General features: G+C 34.4%; 2 protein-coding genes across 3 annotated transcripts in view; one reads left to right on the forward strand and one right to left on the reverse strand.

Moving 5' to 3' along the window:
• The first annotated feature begins 793 nt into the window (after nucleotides 1-793).
• UTS2B (urotensin 2B) lies at nucleotides 794-24,662 on the forward strand. The gene is made up of 5 exons (XM_060640940.3): nucleotides 794-915; nucleotides 5,406-5,504; nucleotides 6,652-6,689; nucleotides 7,959-8,052; nucleotides 24,523-24,662. The coding sequence occupies exons 1-5, from the start codon at nucleotides 813-815 to the stop codon at nucleotides 24,660-24,662; spliced, it is 474 nt and encodes a 157-aa protein (XP_060496923.1). The 5' UTR covers nucleotides 794-812.
• OSTN (osteocrin) overlaps nucleotides 19,751-25,465 on the reverse strand; it is a 98,159-nt gene continuing 92,444 nt past the window's right edge. The window contains exons 6-7 of one of the 2 annotated variants that reach the window (XM_060639534.3): nucleotides 25,143-25,179; nucleotides 19,751-22,695 (exon numbers count right to left, since the gene is read on the reverse strand). The gene's annotated coding sequence lies outside the window, so the exon portion shown is untranslated. The remainder of the gene's footprint in view (nucleotides 22,696-25,142; nucleotides 25,180-25,465) is intronic. The other variant, XM_060639533.3, reaches the window with a different exon arrangement.

Here is a 25,465-nt window from a genome sequence, read left to right on the forward strand (position 1 = left end):
AATGCATCTAGAGATCTCTTGACAGAAGAAGTAAGTGTCAAGGCCAGAGGTCATTAGCACATCTTTGGAGCCATAAAACTGGAATTGTGGATGTACTGAAAGACTTCGACTTAAAAAGAAAACCATTACAATTAAAGCAAGTATTAAAGAGTGTAATTGACGGGACATTTGCCAACTTTGAATTAATTAGATTTAGCTTTAATCTTTAGAAGTGCTGGTTGCAGCAAAATGAAACCATCCTTCTTTAGTGCAGTAAGACATTAATGTTCCCATTATGATTCATTTCCAATTTGAGCTCTTCCCAACTCAAATCTATTTGGTTGGTTAAAAATGAAGTGATGGTTGCAAATAACATGGGCTATCAGGGAGACCTGGGGTGGGGGGGTGGGGGGAAAGAAGGGTGGGGGGGCTCTAATTTGGTCAAATGAAAGGCATTGTTCCCATTTGATTGTTATGAAAATTGAAACAACAGGTTCAATTGCCAATTTTCGCTCTATGCTTGTGCCTGTGTCTGAAGTGCGTAGGCATGCATAGGAATGCCTGCTTTTAGTGAAATGGGCAGGTATGAGATATATCGATTGGGTTCTTCCTGTCATTGACTGAGTAGCAAACCTGTCACTTCTCCAAGTAGTGAATCATGTTGACAGAATGCATTACATTTTATAAGTTTTTTTTCTTTGTCCAGATCATCTGTAGTTGAAGCACACTTGCCACCTTTTAAAAGTGATCTCTGCAGCATTCCAGAGCCACTGAAGTATTCATCTTGACCTGGATAGTCAGTTTCTCTGCTAGCACAAAGAAGATTTTTTAACATGAACAAGATCCTTTCAACCACTCTTTGCTTTGGACTCCTAACTTTGTTATCTGTAATGATATTTTTCGAATTGGTGCATGGACGGCCATATCTTACCCAAGGTATGTACACATGAATCTAAAATCCTACAGATGGGTAAATAATCCTTATCTTTCTGTTTGCATTGCCTTGATTTCTCTGCCATTATCAAAATAATGTGTTAAGGCATTAGTATTATTAATCATCAAACATCTTTTCAGAAGTTGCTGTTTTAAATTACATGTAATCCGTGATGCTGTTCTTCTCGAGTAAATTAATTTTAACCAACATTGTACTAAATTTATTTTGACTACACCTAATTTTTTATCTAATCACGGGGCACCTTTTTTCTCACTTCTGTTCTATGACCAAAGATAGTGAACGTGTAAGTAGTAATACAATCAATTACCTAATATGTGCATATTTTATTTTATGTTTTAATATGTGCATATTTTAAAGTGTATCTGGGGAAAGCAAAATAATATTTTTAACCTATGAGATTATAAGTAAGTTACTAATGAAAGGAGAATGACTTAGATAAAAACACATTAGGATGGAAATTTGTGTTTGCAGAGATTTGGAAATAATAATGCATGGGGAAATCTACATAGTATTTTCAGGAAGAAGATGCTAAATCCACATTATGCATTGACTGTATTTATCAGATTTCTAACATAGAGTACTTATATTAAATGAAATAATTTAATCTATGACATCTAAAATTTGTACCATGAGGAAGTTGGAGAAAATAAATTTTTGCTCTTGTAATATTGTAAATTGTATTGATCTTTCTTTAAAATTTTCAATGCATTTTGTACTGGAAATAGCTCTTCATCTGAGAATCAGTAGGGCTAAATTTAATGTTGATTTATTAGGCAAACAACCTCATTGAAACTTTTATATATTTCTTTATGTTTGGAAAATAGTAATTTAAAATAGTGCTCTCTAATTTTCCTTCCAGCTTGAAATTTTGAGATTATCTATCGTCTAACTGAACTCCTTGCTGGGAAGGAAAGAGCCTTTAACTTTGTCTTACATAGGGGAACCAAAACAGGATAGAATACATTTTATTTACATGATACTTGGTTGAGAAGAGGGATCAAGTTTCTCCCTTTGGGATCAAATTCAATTTTACTAGACCATGTTGCTTCCAATGTGGTTTTAAAAGTCAATGGGAGAGCAGTTCTTTTGGCAGTGAAAATAAAATTGTATAAATCCTTGTTATTTATTTATTGGGATTTTCCCATGAAAAATAAGTTGTCTTAGAGACCTAGATATAAGGTTGGGAATCAAAAGAGTCTGGATTTTATCCATAGCTCACATTTAGTCTTTGGCCAATCAAAATCATTGCACATGATAGGCCTCCTTTGTTCTTCCTGTGAAATGATGGTATTTTCAATGTTCTTAACACAATGTAAATGAGGAAAAATGAGACCATTCACTGAGGACTTTGCAAAATTAGGATGTTGGTGGTAAATGTAACTTCTGATTTCATGTGGATGTGGAATACAGAAAAATCGAACTCTAAAGTATTTTGCTAGGTTAAAGTTAAATAACACCTCTGACCCCAGAATACCACACAGTGATATGCATATATCACTGGCAGCATATTGGAAAGGTTTTTCTCTCTGGTACTCCCTTGGATTTATTTTATTGTATATAAACAGAGAAGATTACGTTACTAGTAGGGTTATTTTCTGATCTAAATTGTCTATGATTAGAGTGAGTCTCTCTCCATATACACGTATTTCAAAGCAGCCAAAGGTTTGACTTATGTCCTTGAACACATTGTTCAAATAAGCATTTTTGGGGGTTACCATCCCACTCTTTCTGTGTTAGACAATGTCCAAGACAAATGACACAATCTGCCAGCTGTCATTTGGTTGGAGCTATAGAAATGCATGGTTCAATAGATAAACCTGACATGGGGCAAACTGCCTGCCACAAAATGATGAAGAGTGAATATCAAGACCAAGAATACTGGAAAATTTATTGTTTTGTATTTTATCATTTTGGGGACTTCCAGATTTCTTTCTGGTAAAATTTCTTGTCTATATGTAGTGAGAAGCTTCAAATTTGAGTGAAAAGTGAGGAGACAATGAAACCTTTAAGATTCAGTATCTTTAAAGGGTGCCTGGGTGGCTCAGTCATTGAAGCACCCAACTTTGGGTCAGGTCTTGATCTCATGGTTCATGAGTTCCAGCCCCGCATTGGGCTCTGTGCTGACAGCTCTGAGCCTGGAGCCATTTTTGGATTCTGTGTCTCCCTCTCTCTTTGCCGTTCCCCTGCTCATGCTCTCTCTCTGTCTCTCAAAAATGAATAAATATTAAAAAAATTAAAAAAAATTCAGTATCTTAAGTAGCAATGAACCAGTATTATCTGTGTATTTGCAAAAGCCTTCACTCTGTCATGTCTGGATAACTTTGTCATCCTTTGTGCTAAGGGTTCACCTACACTCAGGTATTTTTTATTCAAGCATTTCCCTTGTCATACTAACTTTTAGTTCAAAGTCAAAAGCATATTAAAAGTATGTGTAATTGTTTTCTTTTAAAGCTGTATCTGTTTTAAAACTAAAAATGAAAAAAAGAAAAAAGACTTATTTTCAATTATATTTCTAAGACAATATCTTAACTTTAGAAATATAAAAAATATTTTTAAAAAATTTCTTGAAAAAACTTTTTCTTCAGGGATTCCTGTAAACCATGGTTGTCTTTAAAGGTACTGACAAGAATTTCTGAGGAGAGTTATGCAAGTGTAACCACTGGAAACAAAAGTAGTAAAGAGAGGCAAATTGATTCAATTTCTTTTGTGAAAAATGTCCCACTTAAATATGCAGAAGTGGATTAGTAATTAAGTTCCTAAAAGCTTCAGCTCTACACTTTCCTTGTTACCTCCTTCTGGTCTTATACATTCTCTAAGTTTAAGGCAATGAATTGGTTTCTCTTATCACAGTTCTAAAATAAGTAGTCATTGTCATCTGGCTATAATATGTACCCTATTTCTTTTTCTAAGAAAAATATTTTAAAGATTGTAGATTGTAATTTAACATTTTGATGAACAACTGTAATAACAATGACGTTATTGCATGGTCACATCTTAAACTAAACTATCTCTGAGGGTCTTCGTATAATTGATGTTAAGCAAATTTCCATTGATACTGTATTAATGTTTTAATTAATCAGTAGAAAAAATGTTACAGATAATTTCTATGTTTATGAAGTAAAGGAAATTGAAGAGCTGAGCATCCATAAACTATGTTTGGTCAATGTAGAAATGATGCTGTCACCTCTCCCACGTCATCCATTTGCTTCTTCATCAAGTCTCTCTCATTCGTTTTATTAACCTCTTAATTGTTTGAGTTAATCAATTAACATTTTGTAGACACAAAAAAGACAGATGATTAAACAGAATAATATAGTTAAATTATGGGCCATTTCTGTAGCTAAAACCACAATATTCTCACTTCTAAACTTCAGACTCAATGAATCTAGCTTCTGTTCAAGCTGTCAGCTAGAATGAGGAGCTAGCAAGTGGGAGCATGATCCCACAGAAGTTCTGGATAAAAGCTTGGCTTTTCAGGCCACATCACAAAAGTTCATTTTGTTCGTAATATACTAGTTGTTACTTCAATTGCATTACTTGTTGATAGATATCTTGTTGAGTCTTCATGTCTTATAGCTTGAGTAAAGGTTATTATCCTGATTTCTACTCCAGAATAAAAATATTTACAAAAATTGGGTGATATTTTGCTTTTAAGGTGTTGAAAGAGTTGAGCATCTGATCAATGAATGGGCTGGGAGGTAAATTGGCAAAGATGGAAAGATGTCAACGTGGAGAAAGGAGACTTCATATCACCTTTTCCATAATATTTCCTTGAATGGTTTAAAGGCAATCTCCAGAACACAAAATGGCTCATATTTAAATGTGCATACATAGCACATAGAATCTTAAAATCAAATATTGTTTATTTTTTTCTTTAAAAAATTTTTGGGGCACCTGGGTGGCTCAGTTGGTTAAGGATCCAACTCGTGATCTCGGCTCAGGTCATGATCTCACAGTTTGTGAGTTCAAGCCCCCATCAGGCTCTGCACTGACAGCATGGAGCCTGCTTGGGATTCTCTTTCTGTCTCTCTCTGCCTCTCCCCTGCCCTCTCTTTCTTCCTCTTTCTCTCAAAATAAATAAATAAACTTAAAAAAATAACTTTTATATTTTTCATATTAAACACAAGAATAGAAAATTTCAACAACACAGATAAAAAATAAGAAATTTACCTGCGATTCTACTACCCAAATTTACCTACTACCCAAATTTAGCAGGTAAATTTTAGGGTGTCACCTTTCAGACATACTGTCTCTCCTCTTCTCTCTCCCTCTCTCATAATCTCTCTTTGCTCCTATACATTCAATGATTTTTGAAACAGCTCCTCTTTTTGGGTTACACACCTTTGTCCACAGCGCTTTTTTTGGTGAGTATATGCATTGATAGTTAGCTATAAAATGTATTTAATTAAAAGTGCTTTCGGTGACACAGATCGAAAATGGGGGCTTCATTACATTGGGATGATTATTACAGGAAATGAGTTGTTTCCAGATAAAGAAGATGCAAACCACGAAGAACTATTGCTGGCTCTACTGAATAAAAATTTTGATTTCCAAAGACCTTCTAGCATTGGTAAGTTAGGAATTTATTCTGTCTTCTGACCTGTTCTTTCTCAAGTTTAATTTGTAGTAAAGTAATAACTACTCCTTTTCATGTTGCACTGACAGCTTAAGTGTATCTTATTATTTCATATTCATGATAAAGCAATGGCATTATTAAAAAATATTAAAATCCTATTTTCTTCAATTAGAGGGTCCTAATGGGATCAGTAACCATCTATTTACAAAATAGTTATCTTTAGTCATATTCTCATCTCTGCAACTCCTCACTTATACAGTTAATATTTTCTTTTACTAAATGCTTCAAATCTGTTCCCAGGTTTTCATTAGAAATTTCACAAATTAACTGCATTTTAATGGCAGTTAAGTTAGCACATTTGCAATGAAATTCTCTCCATGTGGGAAACAATTGGAGTAGAGACCACTGGGAAATTTAGGCACACCGACTGACATTTTTTTCTTTGAAGATCAGCAGAATCTAATTTACAATTATGCATTAGAGTTTTCTCCAAGAAATGACACTGTCAGAAACTTAGCAAGTCTAGCCTAAGAGAAAATGTGAGAATATGTCAATGTGTTACACTCTCCAAAAACATCTGATCCTCTAAAAAAAAAAATTTAGTCATGGGACAATGTGCTGACTATAACAACATCTTAATGAATACTTTAAAAATACAGGGTTTTAAAATTAGAAATAAGATATTCTCATTGAAGAAAATGTATGAAATTATAAAAAAGAAAAATTCATACTCAAACTGTAAAACCCAGAGAGAGCTAATATCAATATTCTGGGAATTTCTTTCATGAATGAATTGCATAGATGTTTGTGTCCCACTTTTTTTCACTTACTATTGTTTCATAAAATTTCCTCATGTTAGTAGAATAATTTACTTCTAAATAATAGTCCTTCTTAGAACTATGGTCTGTTTTAGAAAGCTTTGTGCTTATTACAAGAAATCAGGTATTTTCTCATGACATAACTGGTTGAAATTCAATATGTCAGGCATTGAGAAAATATTTGGGTCTTATATTAGGGATGGTGGGTGGTCTCAAATCTTATGGAAAAGACCTTTGCCTTCCACATAAGATCCCAAATGTGTGAATCGGGATGAATCTATTATTTGCCACGAAAGTTTTCATGTAACGAATGTGTCTTGCAGATACAGAACTGACTGGCAAATTGGAAGAACTTAACCAGGTGAGAGTGTGAAATACTTACATTTCATTTTTAATAATAATTAGAAGGCATTTATCTTTGGGCACAGTTTGAATTTTACAGTATGATACCGTAAAATTTTTTTATTCCTGCTAGAGAAAAAGTAAAGTAATTCATTAGAAAAAAAGTCAAATTCCACTTGGGGAAAAAAAAAAAAACAAGAAAGAAAAGAAAACCAAAACAAAACTAAAGCTGAAATGATCTTGAGATAAAATCTGGATTCTCGTCCCAGCTCTCCAATTGTTATGAGACCAGAAACAAATTAAAATTCTCTGGATCTAAATCTCCTCACTATAAAATAGGAGGCTATACCTAGATTGGTGATTTTCAGAATGTATTATTATTTTTAAAAGTGGAAATATTTTTTCCCAAATAAATTGGATACGGTCTCATATCCAATTCATTCGGTTGCATACGAAGGTGGAGCTGTTCTGTTTAAAGCACCTGGTTGGGCGCCTGAAGGGTCACCTCTTTGAATCCACTCTCAGCCTCCTCAGAGGGAGACCCTTAGCAGCCTTTTCCCCAACTCCTTGACATGCTGTAAAGAAAATGTGAAAATCACCAGATTCAATGATTTCAAAACTTTTTCACAAACATGCATGCAAATCCATTATTATGCAAACCATGTGGCTCTTTGGGAGAGAGAATTGTGTCCCATCATTCTAGGCGGGTCAGACATGGACACTCTCAGTAGCCAGGCTGAACTCTACTTTGGTAGAGTTAGATCTTCAGGGTGTAGACAATCAGAAAGCTTGCTAAAAATGAACATGGGTTGAATTCTGGGTAAAAACCCTAAGGCCTCAAAATACTTCTCCCTTCCTGCTGGAAAGGAGAAATATTTCAGGAAATCCAAACATTTACATAACTCTGTGGAGCTCCTTGAAAAGCACTGCTCATTATAGGTGACATGGAATCGAGTCCAGGAACACAGGCTGTGTTTCCAGGCTCCCCATTAATTAACACCCAGAGTGGACTTCCTTAACCATAAACCTGTTTTTTCCTCATGTCCTGTTGAGTCATGTACCTTTCTCAGTCAGTCTCTAAATACTAGTTTCCTTGTACTCTTCCTGTTTCTTTTTGTTTACGTTCTTCATTACTTTTTCTCCTTTTCAATTCCTTGTTTCTCCTTTCTCCCTTTCTTCTGTTTTTCGTACTCTTTTCCCTGTTTTATTCAAATACTTTCTCTTCTTCAACAGAAAATAGCATCATTCTAATTAAAGATGAATAATTTTTATGTTTGATTTTTAACAGCTGGAAAATCTAAAAGAGCAGCTCGCAGAGGCAAAAGATTCGGAGATATCCTATGCTATAGGTGGTCTATCTTCTTCCCATCCCAATAAGCGAGGTAAATTTTCATTTCAAATTTTTAAAATTGACATCTGAAAGATTAGTTTTGCAATTATTACTAAGAAGAAAGAGAGTAACTTGATATTTCTTAATCCTATGGTGGTGCTCAAAATCAAGGCTCATATCTTTATTTTTTATTTTATTTATTTTTAAACAAATTTAATGTTTATTTATTTTTGAGAGAGAGAGAGAGAGAGAGACAGAGACAGAGACAGAGACAGAACAGGAGTGGGGGAAGGGGCCGAGAGAGAGGGAGACACAGACTCTAAAGCAGGCTCCAGGTTCTGAGCTGTCAGGACAGAGTCCTACCCAGAACTTGAACCCATGAACTGTAGATCATGACCTGAGCTGAAGTTGGGTTCTCAACTAACTGAAACACCCAGGCGCCCCTATTTTATTTTATTTTATTTTTTAAGTTTATTTATTTTGAGAGAGGGAAAGCAGGAGTGGGGGAGGGGAAGAGAGAGAGGAGAATGAGAATCCCAAATAGTCAAATTCCACTTGGGAAAAAAAAAAAAAAACAAGAAAGAAAAGAAAACCAAACCAAAACTAAAGCTGAAATGATCTTGAGATAAAATCTGGATTCTCAGCACTAGCAGTGCAGAGCCTGATATGGAGCTCAAACTCACAGACGATGAGATCATGACCTAAGCCGAAGTCAGACACTTCTCCTACTGAGCCGCCCAGGCACCTCCGAGGCTCATATTTTTAAAAAAGATTCCAGTGAAAACGTTCCCATATGAATGTATCTGAGTTCTGTGGTGTTTATAGCAGTGTGTCGCAAGGTCATATGTTCTAGGTTTAAGTAAAATAGGCCCTTATTGTTTAAAATTGTGACTTACCTTTGCTGTTTTGCTTAAACACTAGAGATAGGAGAATCACAAAAGGGAACAATCAAGTTTCAAGTTAATCCAGAATTTTAGAACATCTTTATTAAAGTCATTGCTCTAACGTTTGGTTCAAGGCTTGATTCATAACATTTAATTTTTAGGAGGATTTGTCTTTTGGATTCCTCTTACTATTTATAATATTTCTTGGGAAATTCTTGTTTCTTGCTGAATTAGTTCTTATATTTGAAAAACTTGTATGTATGTTTTTCCATTCATAGAGTGATGTGAGCCTTCCTAAAACTTGTTTTATTTACACTTGTCTTTCTTCCCAGATTTGTCTTTAACTTGTACATAAACCTATGTCACAATTGCTACTAAGGGGGAAAAGGAGACACTGGTATTATTTAAACACTTAGCATATTATATTTTATATTTTCATATCTCAAAATATTGTGGTTAATACATAAGCACTAGAGCTACACTGCCTGGGTTCAAGTTAATATTGACATTTTCTACCTGCTTGAACTTGTGCAATTATCTAACTTCCTGTGCCTTATTTTCTTTGCCCCCAAATGCAAATTATAATCCTAAGTATCTTTATGAGATTGTTGGGAGGACTTGATGAGTAATATATGAAAGGAATTTAGAATAATGCCTAGCAAATAGTAAGTACTATGTAAACTTAACTTGTTTTTTATGGTTTTGATCAATGCTATAATTATTATTTTATTCTCTTCATAAACATCAGGTAGCTATTACTATGCCTATTTTATAGATGAGGAAATTACATCTCAGAGGGATTAAATTATATGCTGAAAATAACCCCACTGCTAAGTGACTCAGCCAGTGAACCTGAAGGAGATGGTAGTAGAACCTTCCGGAGTTTTAAGGACTTTGGCTTTTACCAGGTATCATGTGGGACATCACTGGAAAGTTTGAGCTCAAGAGTGATACGAGATAATTTTTAGTACAACCACTCTTGATGCTTTGTGGAGAACACACTGCAAAAGATGGGCAAAGGTAGAAGCAGAGAAAACTTTAATAAAAATAATTTAGTGGTAGCAGCTTGGATTCGGTTTGGCAATAGTGAATTGATAAGGAGGGATCTTATTCTTTGGCTATATTTTCAACAAAGAAGCCAACAAAATTTCTTGTAGGATTACACGTAGGTTGTATTAAAAAATGACGGAAGGTGTCAAGAGTGACTCCAAAGATTTTGTTCCAAGCAACTAGGAAAAAGAGGGCAAATTCTACTTATTGAACCAGAGATAGCTGGAAGAGGAGAAAGTTTGGTAGTGTAGAGGGTTGAAATAGAGATTTGTTGGGCCTTCTCATAATTAGCGTAGCTTAGGCTATGATGTGTTACCAGTTTTAATCCAAATCTCAGAGGACTATCATATAATAAAGTCCAATACATGTAGTATAACCCTCTTTGATTTTCTGACTATATCATTTGAAAGGTTGTTATAGCTTGACTGCCTCTAATATTGCCAAGACATAGGAAAGGAATAGAGGACACATCCCAGGTCTAAACTGCCTCAGTTCAGAACTTGGTTCAGTGAGAAGTGTCACTTCTGAAGTCCACTGGCTAGAATTAGTCAGGTGGGCTGCCACCAAAATACTGGCAAGATAGGCTGATAAATTTTAGGAAGTACATATAATACCTGGGGACCACTGCCTCTACTACAGTCAGTCCTTTCATCTCTCCTTAACCACATAGACTATACTTATCCCATTCCCATTAGAGACAATCCCAGATCTCTTTCACTGACTGAACCCAGAACAAAGAACAGGCTTTTCAGGAGATACTAGTCTTCATTAGATACAGTGTGGCTTCTTCCTCTTCATTCACAGACCTGTTGGCTAAAAGGACAATTCCAATAATTGGCAGAGGAACAGGGACAGGATAACCACAATCAGAAATCAATCCATAAAGGAAACAAACAAGAGATACACAGAATGCTACCCTCCAGGAATTCTGAAACCCCACTGGGCAAATATTATAAAGGTCTCCTACCCTGGGGATGGAAAAAGGTGTCTTGATTGGAGCCTTTAGTATCTAGGAGGAGTCATTTGCCTATTGTAACATTTCTGGTGGCTACACTGTCTGAGATTTTTGCTTTTTCATTTTCATCCCTGGATACATCTTATGTGTTCCTTGGGGAATATTCTCTTCTCTGGGATGGTACAGTTTTCTTGGGTCTTATCCCACTCTTGCAAAGTTGGAGGTCTGAGGTTTATTTTGTCTTAAAATATCAAAGATATTTTTATTTTAGGATTTATGATGTCCTTTCAAAAATTTAGAAAGCTTCTCATCTGCTTGCTACATGCAAATGCTTTTGAAGAAACAATTTTAATTGTTCTGCCTTCTCAGCCCCAATTTAGTAGCAGTTGTCTTGAAAGTATGTGGAACATGGGCACCTGGGTGGCTCAATCAGTTAAGCATCTGACTTTGGCTCAGGTCATGATCTCATGGTTCGTGGGTTCAAGCCTCGTGCAGGCTCTGTGCTGACAGCTCAGAGCCTAGAGGCTGCTTCAGCTTCTGTGTCTCCCTTTCTCTCTGCCTTCGCCCACTCCTGGTCTGTCTTTCTCTCTCTCAAAAATAAATAAACATTAAAATAAAAAAAAGCAAGTATCTGGAACATGCCTTAAAGACTAAGCACTCACTCTGACTTCTTTATTCAAATTGTTATTTATGGAGCCTCTGTCACTTGGAGTAATTTTAAATCTCATTTTATAGTGTTTTGGATCTAGAGGAAGTTAACCCTTTGAACATTTTGAGAGCTTGTGTTTCTGAACTCTTTATTCCCTTTGTATTTGCTGTCACATTGCATTTGGGGATGAATTAGGCAAACTACACTAGCAAAGTAACCTTACTATCTCAGTGATGTAACTTGCTTTAATATTTATTTTTTATTTACACGAAGCCTTGTGTATGTTGGTCACTTTCCTTTACTCTATCCACACTATGTGTCCCTGTAGTGGGACAGGAAAGAAATGGAGGTAAACACATTCTTATCTGCCAAAATTAGACTCATGATCTTAACCTAACTTACTGGGGTCGGGGAAGCACCTTGGAAATGTAAAAAAAGCACAAGGAATATTTGGACAGTCACATCCCTACCACAGATGTTTTGGGCTTATGCTATGCATAGCAATATCATTCCAGTATAGCAGGCCTTCTTATGTACATTTTTGGGTTTCAGTTACTTGTGGTCAACCATAGTCCAGAAGCAAATGATCTTCCTTCTGACATACCATGAGAAAGTCAATAGTACCTTCATGCTACATCACAGAGCCTACGTCATTCACCTCATTTCATGTCCTCATATAGGCATTTTATCATCTTACATCATCATCATAAGAAGGGTGATTATAGTATAATAAGACATTGTGAAGAAGCCACATTCACATAACTTGTATTGTAGTATATGGTTATAATTGTTCTAGTTTATTATTTATTGTTGTTAATTTCTTTCTGTGCCTAATTTATAAACTAAACTTTATCATCAGTATGTATGTATAGGAAAAACATGTATTTATAGCATTCAGAACTATCTGCAGTTTCAGGCATCCACTGATGGTCTTGGAACACATCCCACACAGATAAGGGGGGACTTCCTGTAGTGATCTGAGTAGACCATTGAATATATAAATTCGAGGTTTAGGGAAACAGCTCATATTGGAGTTATTCATTTGACAGTTATAAACATATCAATATTGCTTGGCATTGTGATGAAACCATCTAAGGAATGACTCTAGATATTAAAGAGAAGACAGCCAGGCCTGAAGCCTAAGTGATTCCAAGGTTAGAGATGGGGCAGATGAGAGAATCAGCAAAGGAGGCTGGGTAGGAGCAGCTACCAAGGAAGGAAGTGACAAAGAATGTCCCACTCCTTCCAGGAAGAGGTAGTGAAACTATATTTGAAGTTGGATAACTCCAACTTTCCTTCTGAACAGCAATAGAAAGATTATTAATGGCTTGGCCAAGAATTGTTTGGTGGACTTTTGTTGAAGGAGAAAATGATAAAACAATATTTTTATCATTTGTCAGGAAACACTGACAATATACATCACTTTTGAAAAATTTTGTTTTAAAGGGTAGAAAAATTGGGGTATTAGCTAGAACATTTTGGGGGAGTGTCAAAGAAACTTTTTAGTTGTATTTATGCAAGTAGATATTAAAACATATTTGTATATAGTAGGAACAAAGTAAAACATATGAATTAGATGCCCAGGTTAAGTGACAAAAACAACCCACATTATACTTAAAGTGTGGTTCTATTGCAAAAGTATGAATAACATTACATGAAAGTAAAATGGACCTAGAGATCCAGCTAATGCAATAGTAACTTATGCTTACTGGGAAATATTATAGTTTGCTTTAATAATTTATTTTATAGTTGATAGATACCTGCTAACTTCATTCAGAATTTATGATAAAATATGATAAAATACAACATCTTTCCATTTATAAAAATCCTTAACAGATTGGGTATAGAAGGAACATACTTCAACCCAATAAAGGCCATATATAACAAGCCCACAGGTAATATCATATTCAATGGAGAAAAATTGAAAGAGATTTCCCTGAGGTTGGGAACATCACTTCTATTAAATATAGTGCTAGAATTCCTAGCTATGCAATTAGGAAAGACAAAGAAATAAAAGGCATCCAAATAAGGAAAGAAGATGTAAAACTCACTTTTTGCTGATGATATAATCTTATATATACAGAATCTCAAAGAGTTAGTAAAAAACTGTTGAAATTAGTTGGTGATTTCAGTAGGTGGCAGATTAAAAAATCAGCTTACAAAAATCAGTGGCATTCCTTTATACTAATGATGAAGCATAAGAAGAAAAAACTATCCCATCACAATAGCATAAAAAATAATAAAATACTTAGGAACAATTTTTTTATTGAATTGTATTTGATGTAAAATATTATGTTAGTTTCAGGTATACAGCATAGTGACACAATAGAAAGTGATCACCAGGATAAATCTAGCCACCATCTGTTACCATATAAAGTTTTTCAATATTATTAACTTATATTCCCTATGCTGTACATTGAATTCCCATGTCTGATTTATTTTATATCTGGAAGCCTGTACCTTTTAATCCCCTTCCCCTATTTTACACCCTCTCCTCTGGCAACTGCCAGATTATTCTCTGTATCTAAGAGTCTGTTTCTGTTTTGTTTGTTCATTTATTTTTTAGATTCTACATATAAGTGAAAGACTACATATAGTCTTCGTCTTATTTTATTTAGCATAATACCCTCTGGGTCCATCCATGTTGTCACAAATGGCAAAATTTAATTTTTAAATGGATATTCCATTGTGTGTGTGTGTGTGTGTGTGTGTGTGTGTGTGTGTGTAATCAATCTTCTTTATCCATTCATCTAATGATGGACACTTAGGTTGTTTCTATATCTTGGCTATTGTAGATAATGCTGCAATGAACATAGGGACACATGTATCTTTTCAAATTAAAGCTTTCATTTTCTGCAGCTAAATATCCAGAAGTAGAACTGCTGATTATTTGGTAGTTTTGTATTTAATTTTTGAGGAACCTCTGTACTGTTTTCCATAGTGGCTGCACCATTTTGCCTTCCCACCCAAAATGCATGCAGGTTCCCTTTTCTTCACATCTTTGCCCATTCTTGCTTGCTTGCTTTCTTGCTAGCTTGCTTGATTTATTTATTTATTTATTTATTTATTTATTTATTTATTTATTTAATAGCCATTCTTACAGGTATGGTGTGATAGCTCATTGTGGTTTGATTTGCATTTATCTGATGATTTGTGATATTTAGCATCCTTTCATGTGTCTGTTGGCCACTTGTATGTCTTTGGAGAAATGTTTACTCAGGTCTTTTACTCATTTACTTAGGAATAAATTTAACCAAGGAACTGAAAAATCTGCACAATGAAAACTATAAGTCTTTTCTGAAAGAAATCAAAAAGAAGACGCAAACAGATGGAAGAAATGTGTGTTTGTGGATTGGAACATAAACATTATAAACTTGTGTTTATAAGTATTGTTAAACAGCTGTATTCTGCATAGCTATCTACAGATTCAGTGCAATGTCAAAATACTATTACACAGAAAACACTATTTCAAAGAAACCACACAAATTTATGTTTCACATAAATAAAAGAAATAATATTAAAATTTATATGGTACCACAAAAGACCCCAAATAGCCAAAGATATCTTGAGGATAAAAGAACAACACCTTATTTTAAACTAGATTTCAAAACCATAGTAGTAAAAACAGTATAGTACTGGCACAAAAATAGACATATAGACCAATAAAACAGAAAACCCAGGATTAAATGCAGGCATATAGAGTCAACTAATATTCAACACAGGGCCAAGAACACCTGGCAGGGAAAGGATAGTCTCTTCAACAAATGATGCTGGGAAAACTGGAGGAATACATGCAGAATTGAATACATGAAATTGGACCTTTATGTCACACCACAAACAGAAATTCACTTGAAATGGATGAAAGACTTACACATTAGACCAGATAATATAAAACACCTACAAGAAAATATAGGGTAGTAGCTTATCAATACTGGTCTTGGTAATGACTCTTTGGACATGACACCAAAAGCATAAGCAACAAAAACAAAAATTAACAAGTGGGACCACATCAAATTTAAAAAATTCTTCACAGCAAAAGAAACAACTAACAAAATGGAATAAAATTTTTGCAAAGCATATGTTGGACAAGAGGTTAATATCAAAAAAAACATAAAAGATAGCACTTAATAATAACAAAACCCCCAAGAGTATCTGACATAAAACATGGGCAGAAGAACTAAATATATTTTTTTTTTCTCAAAGAGGACATCAAAATAGCCAATGGGCACACAAAAGATGCTCAGCTTCACTAATTATCAGGAAAATGCAAATCAAAACCACAATGAAATATCACCTTACACTTGTTAGAATGGCTATCATTAAGATGACAAGAGACAGCAAGTGCTGGTGAGGATGTGGTGAAAGGGAACTCATACACTGTTGGTAGGAATGTAAATTAGTGCAATCACTATGGCAAACAATATGGAAATTCCTCAAAAAATTAAAAACAGATTTACCGCATGATCCAGCAATTCAACTTCTGGGTGTATTACAACAGATGAGTGGATAAAAAAGAAAATGGGGTACATATACACAATGGAATATTATTCAGCCATGAGAAAGGAAGATATCCTGCCATTTATAATGACATGGGTGAACATTGAGCACATTTTGCTAAGCAAATAAGTCAAAGAAAGACAGGTGTTGTATGATATCACTCATATGTAGAATCTAAAGTCAAACCTGTGGAAGAAAGTAGCAAGTAAAACAGTGGCAACTAGGAGATTATAGAGGGAAAGGGATTGGTTCAGGTTGATGGTGTTTAAGTATATAAACTTCTACCGTGTAGAAATAAACCACATAAATCTAATACACAGTGTAATGAGTGTGGACGATAATATTGCACTATAATGATGTAATATGACAAATACTACTTCAATGGCAATCATATTTGCAATATATAAATTTATCAAAGTAACACTTTATACACCTTAAATTTAAAAACTGTACTGTGAAATTTATTAAATAAAAAAAAGAGAAGAAAAAAACTCTCCTTAGCTTTCACTCCAATCTATTCACTTAGTTGCACTCCTAATAACTTGAGCTTTGTGGGTGCATAAACTGAAGTAGGATAGAAGCAGCACATTTGAAGAAACCTGGGGTTGGGAGATGAAAAATAAATATATAGCTGCCTAGCACATAATATCCTCCTAAAAACAGGGATTACAAGAGTGAACCGGACAGAGATCAAGAAACACCAGAATACCGGCTAGAGTTTTTCTTCACCTAGATGGTAAATGATGGATAAACACTAAGGAGTTTGGCTGCTCTACGGGGAATATCTTTTATGACACTTCCTTTAATTCGGGTCCAAAAATTTTCCAACTATGCTCCATTGCATACTTCATCGAGCCACTCATGTGATGTAATTTTTGGATATATGTAGATTTATTTCCTGGAAGACTGAGATATTCAGTGATATCTGAAGGGCCGGAAAGGGCAGTGATGATAACTTTCTGAAGCACACTATAAAAAGAAGATGGGAATGGAAAATAAACCTCTTTCATAGGATTTGAATGTAGTTTCGCTTAAAGGAGGATGTGACTCCTGTAGAAATGAAAAGTAGACTCAGTGCTATCATAACACTGTGTGTGTAGGTGGTAATGAGCTTGAGGATTACAGTTTACACAGTGAGAAGAGAGGGAGGGAAACTTGGAGAGTAGATATACTTAGCATTTATTTCAAAGAGTATCTTAACAGTACTGAGTTTTTTAAAAACATTTTTCATTGTGCTCCCCATTAATCAATAGAGAATCAAAGATCCATCTTCTTGGGGTCATAATTTTAGAAACCACTTAGATGGAAGGAAATTAGAGAAATTTATAATGTGTTCTATGAAGCTACGACAAGCCTGATTGATTGGGAACAGCCTACAGAACATTTAAAAGGACTCATTTGTGCATTTGAAGATTAAAATACTGATAGAATTGGTTTGATTTTTCTGAAGCATAATTTTAATGATCAGAATGTGAAGACTCGATGTGATAATGAAATTACTTAAATAACATTTGATGGTTTTCAAAGTGAGCCTTAAACTCTCTTCCTTCATTTCCCCCCAGCAAATAGAAACATATTTATCATACTTTTTGCTTATGCTACTTCCTCTTTGGGATTTCAGTTACCCCAAATATAAAACAAAGGGGCATATCTAATAGGATGACCTACTGTATTCTCTTTATAGTATTATATACATTATAATGTAGAACAGTGCTGTCCAATAGAACTTTCTGTGATGATGTGAGCGTTCTCTAATGCATTGCCCATTATGGTAGTCACTAGATACAACTTATTACTGAGCACTAGAAATGTGGCTAGTGGGATGAAGAAGCTGAATTTTCTTTTCTGTTTTGTTTTTTGTTTTGGTTTTCTAATTTTATTTAAGTCCAAGTTAGTTAACATAGTGTAATAATGGTTTCAGGAGTAGAATTTAGTGATTTATCACTAACATATAACAGCCAGTGCTCATCTCAACAAATGCCCTCCTTAAGGCCCATCACCCATTAATTTTAATTAATTTATAGATGCACATGAGGCTAAGAACTCCATATTGAACATTCCTTTCACAAAACTCTCTCATACTGGCACACATAAACTATTTTATTCAAATGTAATATTTCATCAAATATCCTCCTAATAAAGAATTTGTTTTGCTTTCTTTTTTAGCCTGCTTTTGGAAATACTGTGTCTGAAGGTTTTTCTCTGGATACAAAAAGATAAGAACATTAGAAAAAGATACACATCTACTCACCACTACTTAAAGATTCTAGCTATTTGAGCATAAAGAAAGGATGGTGTTTATTCTGCATACTGTATGCTTAAGGTTTAAGTTGTGAATGATGACAAATCAGGTGCACTTTTGCATGGCATGGGTTATCAAATGGCCTTGTAGTGCTAAAATTTACAGTGCTGTATCTATTGTATGCTTTCCGTAGATTCATTTTCTACATATAATTTTGCCTGGTGATGACTCTGATTTTGAGCTATCAATTAAAATATTTTAAAAAGTGGGGCACCCAGTTGGCTCAGTCGGTTGAGCCTCCGACTTCGGCTCAGGTCATGATCTTACTCACGGTTCGTGAGTTCTAGCTCTGTATGGGGCTCACTGCTGTCAGGACTGTCAGCATGGAGCCTGCTTCAGATCCTCTGTCTCCCTCTCTCTCTATCCCTACCCCGTTCGTGCTATCTCAAAAATAAATAAACACTAAGATAAAAAAATATTTTAAGGGTGCCTGGGTGGCTTAGTCAGTTAAACATCCAACTTCAGTTGAGGTTATGATTTCAGGGTTTCTGAGTTCAAGCCCCACATTGGGCTCTGTGCTGATAACTCAGAGCCTGGAACCTGCTTCAGGTTTTCTGCCTTTCTCTCTCTCTGCCTCTCCCCTCTCACGCTCTGTGTCTCTCTCTCAAAATTAAATAAACATTAAAAAATTTTTTAAAAAAGTATTTTAAAATCATCTTGGAAATTAAAATAAATTTAATTGTATCAACTTATGGAAAAAATATGCATCATTGTCCTTTCTCTTTCTTATGATTGTGCTGACTACTATCTCTTTTCTGTTCATTTGGACAATTGTCACTGAAACTACTACAACCAAATGAATACATTACGGGGAGCAGAAATATATGGTTTATTAGACTCTGGAAGAAAGTACTATTAGATGTATCAGAGATAGAAAACTTTCTTATAAAACAATTTGCCTTTTGGTTTCTTAATTCTCATCTATGCCTCCTCCACAGCATCATGAACTATTTGAGACTCAGAATGTCTATAAGAGATTAGCTTCGTTGTGCCAAAAGAATAAACAGAACAAAAGAACTCATTGGCTTTCTTTTGATTCTTTTTTTTTCCTTTTCACATCCATATATCAAACTTGCTCTTGCTTACATATGAACAAGCTTATTTATTTAGTCAATTCAAGGCTGGGAATTCAACTTCAATATTGTGTGTCACCTGTTCTAGCCCCAAAACATTGTCAACATAACTTAAAATAACATTAAGGACTAGACTAGATGGCAAGGCCAGCCTGCTCACATTCCCTTACTTCACAATATGGGGGAAATGCAGTTTACCTACATGATATCAATTTTGTGGTGCTTAAAGAGAAAATTATTGCAGAGTATGAACAATATTGCTTAAGTTGAAAAAACCATAAAACAAACCCAAGTTGAGTGACATATCTAAAGTGCCATATATATACTTGTTAGGAACCACTCAAATGTACATAAATATTAGTTGCTCAATCATGCCTGATTATTCCTACATATTTACACCAGTAGTAAACAGAAACATAATATTGTTATGAAGAAAGACAAAAATTCCCGCTTTCATCATCTCATGTTTATTACCTTTGGAACAGTTAAACAATATGCAGGCAGTTTGAATCTTTAGGAGTAAGGTCACACAGAAAGGTTTTTTGCTACTTCTTCCTTTTAGGAGAATCCATTAAGTTATATTTTAATAGTTTGATTTAAGAAATTTAATCCCTAAAGCTATCTGTAGATTAAAGGTGGAATTTGTTAGACTTTCTGTAGTGTGAGTAAATTTTAAGATGATGCGGCATCATAAAACATCCCTCATAAAAAATTGTTTATGTAATTGATGACAGAACACAGAAATCCATATTCACAGTTTGCTCTATGAAGCTTCACAAATGAATGAGATGACTCATCATATTCTGAACAGAAATCATGTTTTAATTTCCTGCTATGTTAAAAGAATGCCCTATTTCGAACTGGTGTACTGTTGATTTATTTTCTACTTTGTATAAAGTAGTGGTGGAAATAACATGAAATAAAATAGTTGTAAGTGGAGAAAACATTTTTCTCTTTTTGTTCATTAAAGTCTTGTATATATATTATATTATGAGATAAATGCATTATTACACATCAGAATAGAGTATAAATTCATACATTGTGACCTCTGACTTTAATTAAATGGAATGCCATAAGCATAACTTTGCATTAAAAAATATAGGTGATAGGAAATCAATTTGTTTATTTCGACTTTAAACCTTCACCATGAGAAAATTTTAGGCTAAAGTAGGCTTTAATACCTTTTGTCAATGCATGAAGCAGTAGCATCCAAGTGGATTAGAAGCTTACAGATAACCAAATGGGAGAAAAAGGGAACAAAGAACCTCCAAGGAATAGAACACATTCCTAAAATTGAACAGAAGGTTGAAGAAAGCTGGCAAGAAACATTTTAACTTCTTCTTCAATAATTATTTCAAATAGAAAGTCCTACAGGATATTTTCCATGTACCACTGCTAACTTTCTAATGCAAGCTTCTGAAAACAGAATCGGTTAGCTCTCTCAAAATTCATTTCTCCTTGCTATAGCCCATCTATCACAATTAACAAAATCATTCATTTACTGTATTTTTCTAAAATTTGAAGACTTTCAGCAGTTGAAGAAATTTTCCCTAAACTAAGAATACAAAGCCATCCATGTTCTAAGTGCATATGTTCATTTCTGTGTGTCTTTGATTGTATTCTTTGGATCATATGTTTATTCAATTTTAGTTAAAATTAACAGCTATCCATTTCTCACCTCTTGTAATATGAATACACCTTCTCATAACATTCTTCCTTTATATTCTAAAATAAAACTCTGCCCTATTCATCAAACTTTTCTCCTCCCATATATCATGTCCATCTGACAGTGATTGCTAGGGTTTAAAGAAGTTTTCCAGAGGTTTTACAAACTTCTGCTACTCTCTGGTTCAAGAAATAAGTTGTCTTTGTGTTTTAAAAGCATACCCAATGTACCACTGGCTTATGTACCTAAGTTGTAGTAATATTGTAGCTATTGTTGAGAACTGAGCGTTCCAGAGTATCAAACTTTATACTTCGATAGATCAATTAAAAATAATTTGAATCATTAAAAAAAATCATTCTTAAACACATTATACTTTTCAATGCCTTTTTAAACACAGTATATGAAACCAGTCAAACAGTTTCTTAGGCAAGTCAGTAGCATCAAAAAGATTGTTTATTGTACTGTGTTAAAATTATGTGTACTTAATAAGCCCCAGACTGGTCCAGTGGTTTACTTTTTGATGATTCCTAGTCTTCTTCCATACTTTCTTCCTCTGTTACTCCTGTGTGGTTGTTCTCCTCATAATCAGCCACTGCTACTCTTAATTAACTACCAGTTGTAACTAAACAGTTTTTTAATGTTTATTTATTTTTGAGAAACCGAGAGAGCATGAGTGGGGTAGGGAAGAGAGAGAGGGAGACACAGAATCCACAGCAGGCTCCAGGCTCTGAGCTATCAGCACAGAGCCCAGTGTGGGGCTGGAACTCACAGACCACGAGATCATGACCTCCCAGACCGCAAGATCATGACCTAAGCCAAAGTCTGACGCTTAACCGACTGAGCCACCCAGGCGCCTCCTACCAGTTGTAATTTAGAGAAAGTGGTTAGGCACCATGAGATGTCCAAACCTGATAAATGATTAATATCCTTCACTTCCTAATTCTGTCAATATGCCCTGACCTGCAGGTATTTTTTTTTTCAGTTCTTTGGAATAATAAAATTGATGGGCTTAATTACTGTTTTTTTGTTTTTTTGTTTTTTTTCCTTGCTTACACATCTTCTTTTATTTCTGGAACTGAGGCTGTGCTTTATTTGGTTGAACCTGACTGTAATTTGAATACATTAAGAGAAGCCTAATCTCATTATCATTTCCAAAGAGGCTCCCAGGAAAAGGATAAAAGAGAAGAAAAAATATTTAACAGAACATATACAATATTGTCTTTCCATGTTCCTCAATAATGAACAAATAGATCCTACCTAAGTTTTACAGAAACAAATCAGTCTTCAGTTATTATTCTTCAACTGGATAAATGTAAGTGGGAATATAGAAAGTATTTCACTGTATTGTGTTTTTTCATTGTTTCTTAGAAAAGTAAAGTTTGGGGCTAGGTAACCATTCCCATTAGCTAAAATGTATATTTAAAAAATATCCATACATTGAAGTGGTCTGCATAATTTAATTAAAGCTGTAACAATACTGTGATGTGATGGACTGAAGTTCAAACTGTGGAAAGGATTTGCAGAAGATCAGTTCCTTAAAAGTTTAATCATTAAGGAGTGTAAAGAACTTCACTGAAGCATCTTCCATGTTTCTGTGATTTCACCCAGGGAAGTTGTGTCTGCAAAAACAAAAGTTGAAATTGTTAAAGCTACGAGAACTCCATAGATAAGGGGAATACCATCAACTTCGCTTGAGAAGAACTAAAACTACATGATGTTTCATTATACCTTTTATTTCTAGGACATATTTTTATTGCAAAGACAATAACACAAAATTATAATTACAGATCAAAATGCATTAAGAAGAATATCTCCAACGTATAAACTAGGTGCTTATTCTCAAGCCACAGTTCCTTTCTTTGGGTACCTGCTCTATTCTATTTCTTTTCCATTTTCAATCTTGGTTCAAGGATGTTGCCATGACATATATAAGAAAGATAAAGAAAATCTGACTACTACTTCCTGTTTATTGCTATGATAACATATTGATAATTGTTGTATATTTTGCTCAAAGGGGAACAATCATAATACTGGAATTTAAACACGGCATTTCTGCTCTTTGAGAGTTCTGTCCGTGTATTTGAATGATAGTGTGTCAAAATTGTTTTAAAATAAAAAAAATTGTCAGTATAATAAAGCAACATGTGCCTTACATTCTTAAAAGTCTTAGTGCATATGGCAGCAAGGGGTAGCATAATCAATAGTCTTATTTCTACCAAATTTGATCAGGAAGGCATCCTGATTTCAATGGCCTAGAACTTGCTAACTGCATTTAGAAAAAACACCTCTCTGAATTTAAGTTGTTTAGAGCAGAAGGCTATAAAAAACTCAAAACTCAAAATTTTGGTCCAATATGTTAATGACTTGAGGAAGACATTGTGCAAATACCAGATTATCTTCCTTTCCAAAATATAGCAGAGAAGAGGTTAGCATTTGTTCTGCAAACTAGGTAACATAAAGCAGCTGTATCTAGACCTAAACTCAAAATAATAAGCAAAACTTCCACAATTAGAACCAGTTTCACTTTTAGTGTGAACACTTACAGTGAAACCCAGAAGGTGAAAACCCACAAATAAACCTGGTCTAAAAGAGCCTACATTAACTCCTACAGAAGCGGAACAAAGATTTTCACAGTCAGACATACTGCTTCTGTTTGTTTTAGAAATGTATAACCAGAGAAATTGCATCCAACAATGACAATTATACCCTGAGGACCTTATAGGTGATGAGGAGAACTTTGGTCTAGAAGTCTAGAGACCTGAGTCCTGGACCTTGCTCTGAGAGCCTGTACAATTTTGAGCAAATCAATTTCCTCTCACAGACCCAATGTCCTCATTTGTTAAAAACAAAACAAAACAAAAGGATTGGATTAAAATAGACCTTATATTCTTGAATCTCTTAGTACTTAATCCAAAAAAATATTGTACCAATAAGAAATAGTATACCAAAAATTGTTTTGAAAAGTTAAATGGAAATTAGAAATCTATTTTTATGTTTTTTATTATTCATAAACCATAAAACATAAAACTTCACATGAGGAAGTAAAAAAGCATCTGAGAAATCCTGGTGATCGTGGCAGGAAATAATAAATAGAAACCTAATGGTTGAGCAGGTGCACTTGCAATGATTGACAAAAGAGAAAAAGAAAATATATGATGTTAAGTTTTATTCTAAACCTATTCTTCTGTGATATACCATCGTGAAACTTTAATAACAAGGACAGTGATTTTCATGATACTCAACAAAGCCTATTAAATGAAGGACATAATATATTAATTTGGATTTCACCCATAGTGATTCGGGAGACATTATATTAATTCAACTACCTTTTGATAGTTTAGTAGCTCTCTGGAGTTTATATGGTCTAAAACTTCATATGAAATTATATGGAAATGAGTTTCCTGAATGATTTTTTTCTTATCATAACCTGTTTTGGCTTAATTCAGAGATACCAAATGGGATGTCCAAGGTGATAGAGAACAGGTGGAAACTGATCAAAGTTTTAATCTCAGTGTCAAAATGTTATCAATACACCAAGAAACTAGAGGATTGTGATCCTGACTTCAAGGAGTTACTTGGTTTGTAATAGCAATTAGTTAGATCTTTCTCAGATATAACGTGGTGATTTTTAACAATCTTAAAGAGTGACCATACTTGGTATATCTCTAGATGTAAAGAAAGTCTGATCTATGTTTTGAAGATGCTACTGCTCAAAACGCACTGTTCGTCACAGTATTCATTAAGCACCCCCCCCCCCCCCAGTATTTGTGGACATTCAGTAACTTCATAACTTCATTGATCAAGAGCTTTGTGGACAAAAAAAGATTCTTTTAACTAAGTCATTCTGAGAATAAGAAAGTTGAAGTAAAATATTGACTTCTCATTGTGGTTTAGGGCATTTGACAAAGAGAAAAAACAGGCATGATTCAAGTTGAGAGGTTCAGGGCTAATGTGATGCTCTTGGGGACTTTGCAGATTTGGTTTAAGCATCATCTTGAGAGAAATAAAAAGCAGAGTTTTCTCTTCTGTAGCTTGAAATTGTCAAAACAGTTCCAGGTTGTCTTACCTGCTTGGGAGAGAGGATGCATTCTCTGTAGCCTTTCCTGGGAAAAAACATATTGCCTAGATTTTATGTTTAACATTTACTGTTTAAAACATATAATATGTATGGCTAAATATACTTAGTAAAATATAAGCTTAGAATTTAAATTTTCTGGATTTGAATTCTACTTACATCGCTTACTAGCTATACGGCACTGTGAATTAATTAATATATCTAAGCTTTTTACTTATTTGTATAATAAAATAATAATAATAATTATTATTATTATTGACTACTACATGTCAGACACTATTCTAAATGTATATTGTATATCAGATTTAGTCCTC

Source organism: Panthera onca, chromosome C2 (genome assembly GCF_046562875.1).
Source record: "Panthera onca isolate mPanOnc1 chromosome C2, mPanOnc1 haplotype 2, whole genome shotgun sequence".
Taxonomy (NCBI): domain Eukaryota; kingdom Metazoa; phylum Chordata; class Mammalia; order Carnivora; family Felidae; genus Panthera; species Panthera onca.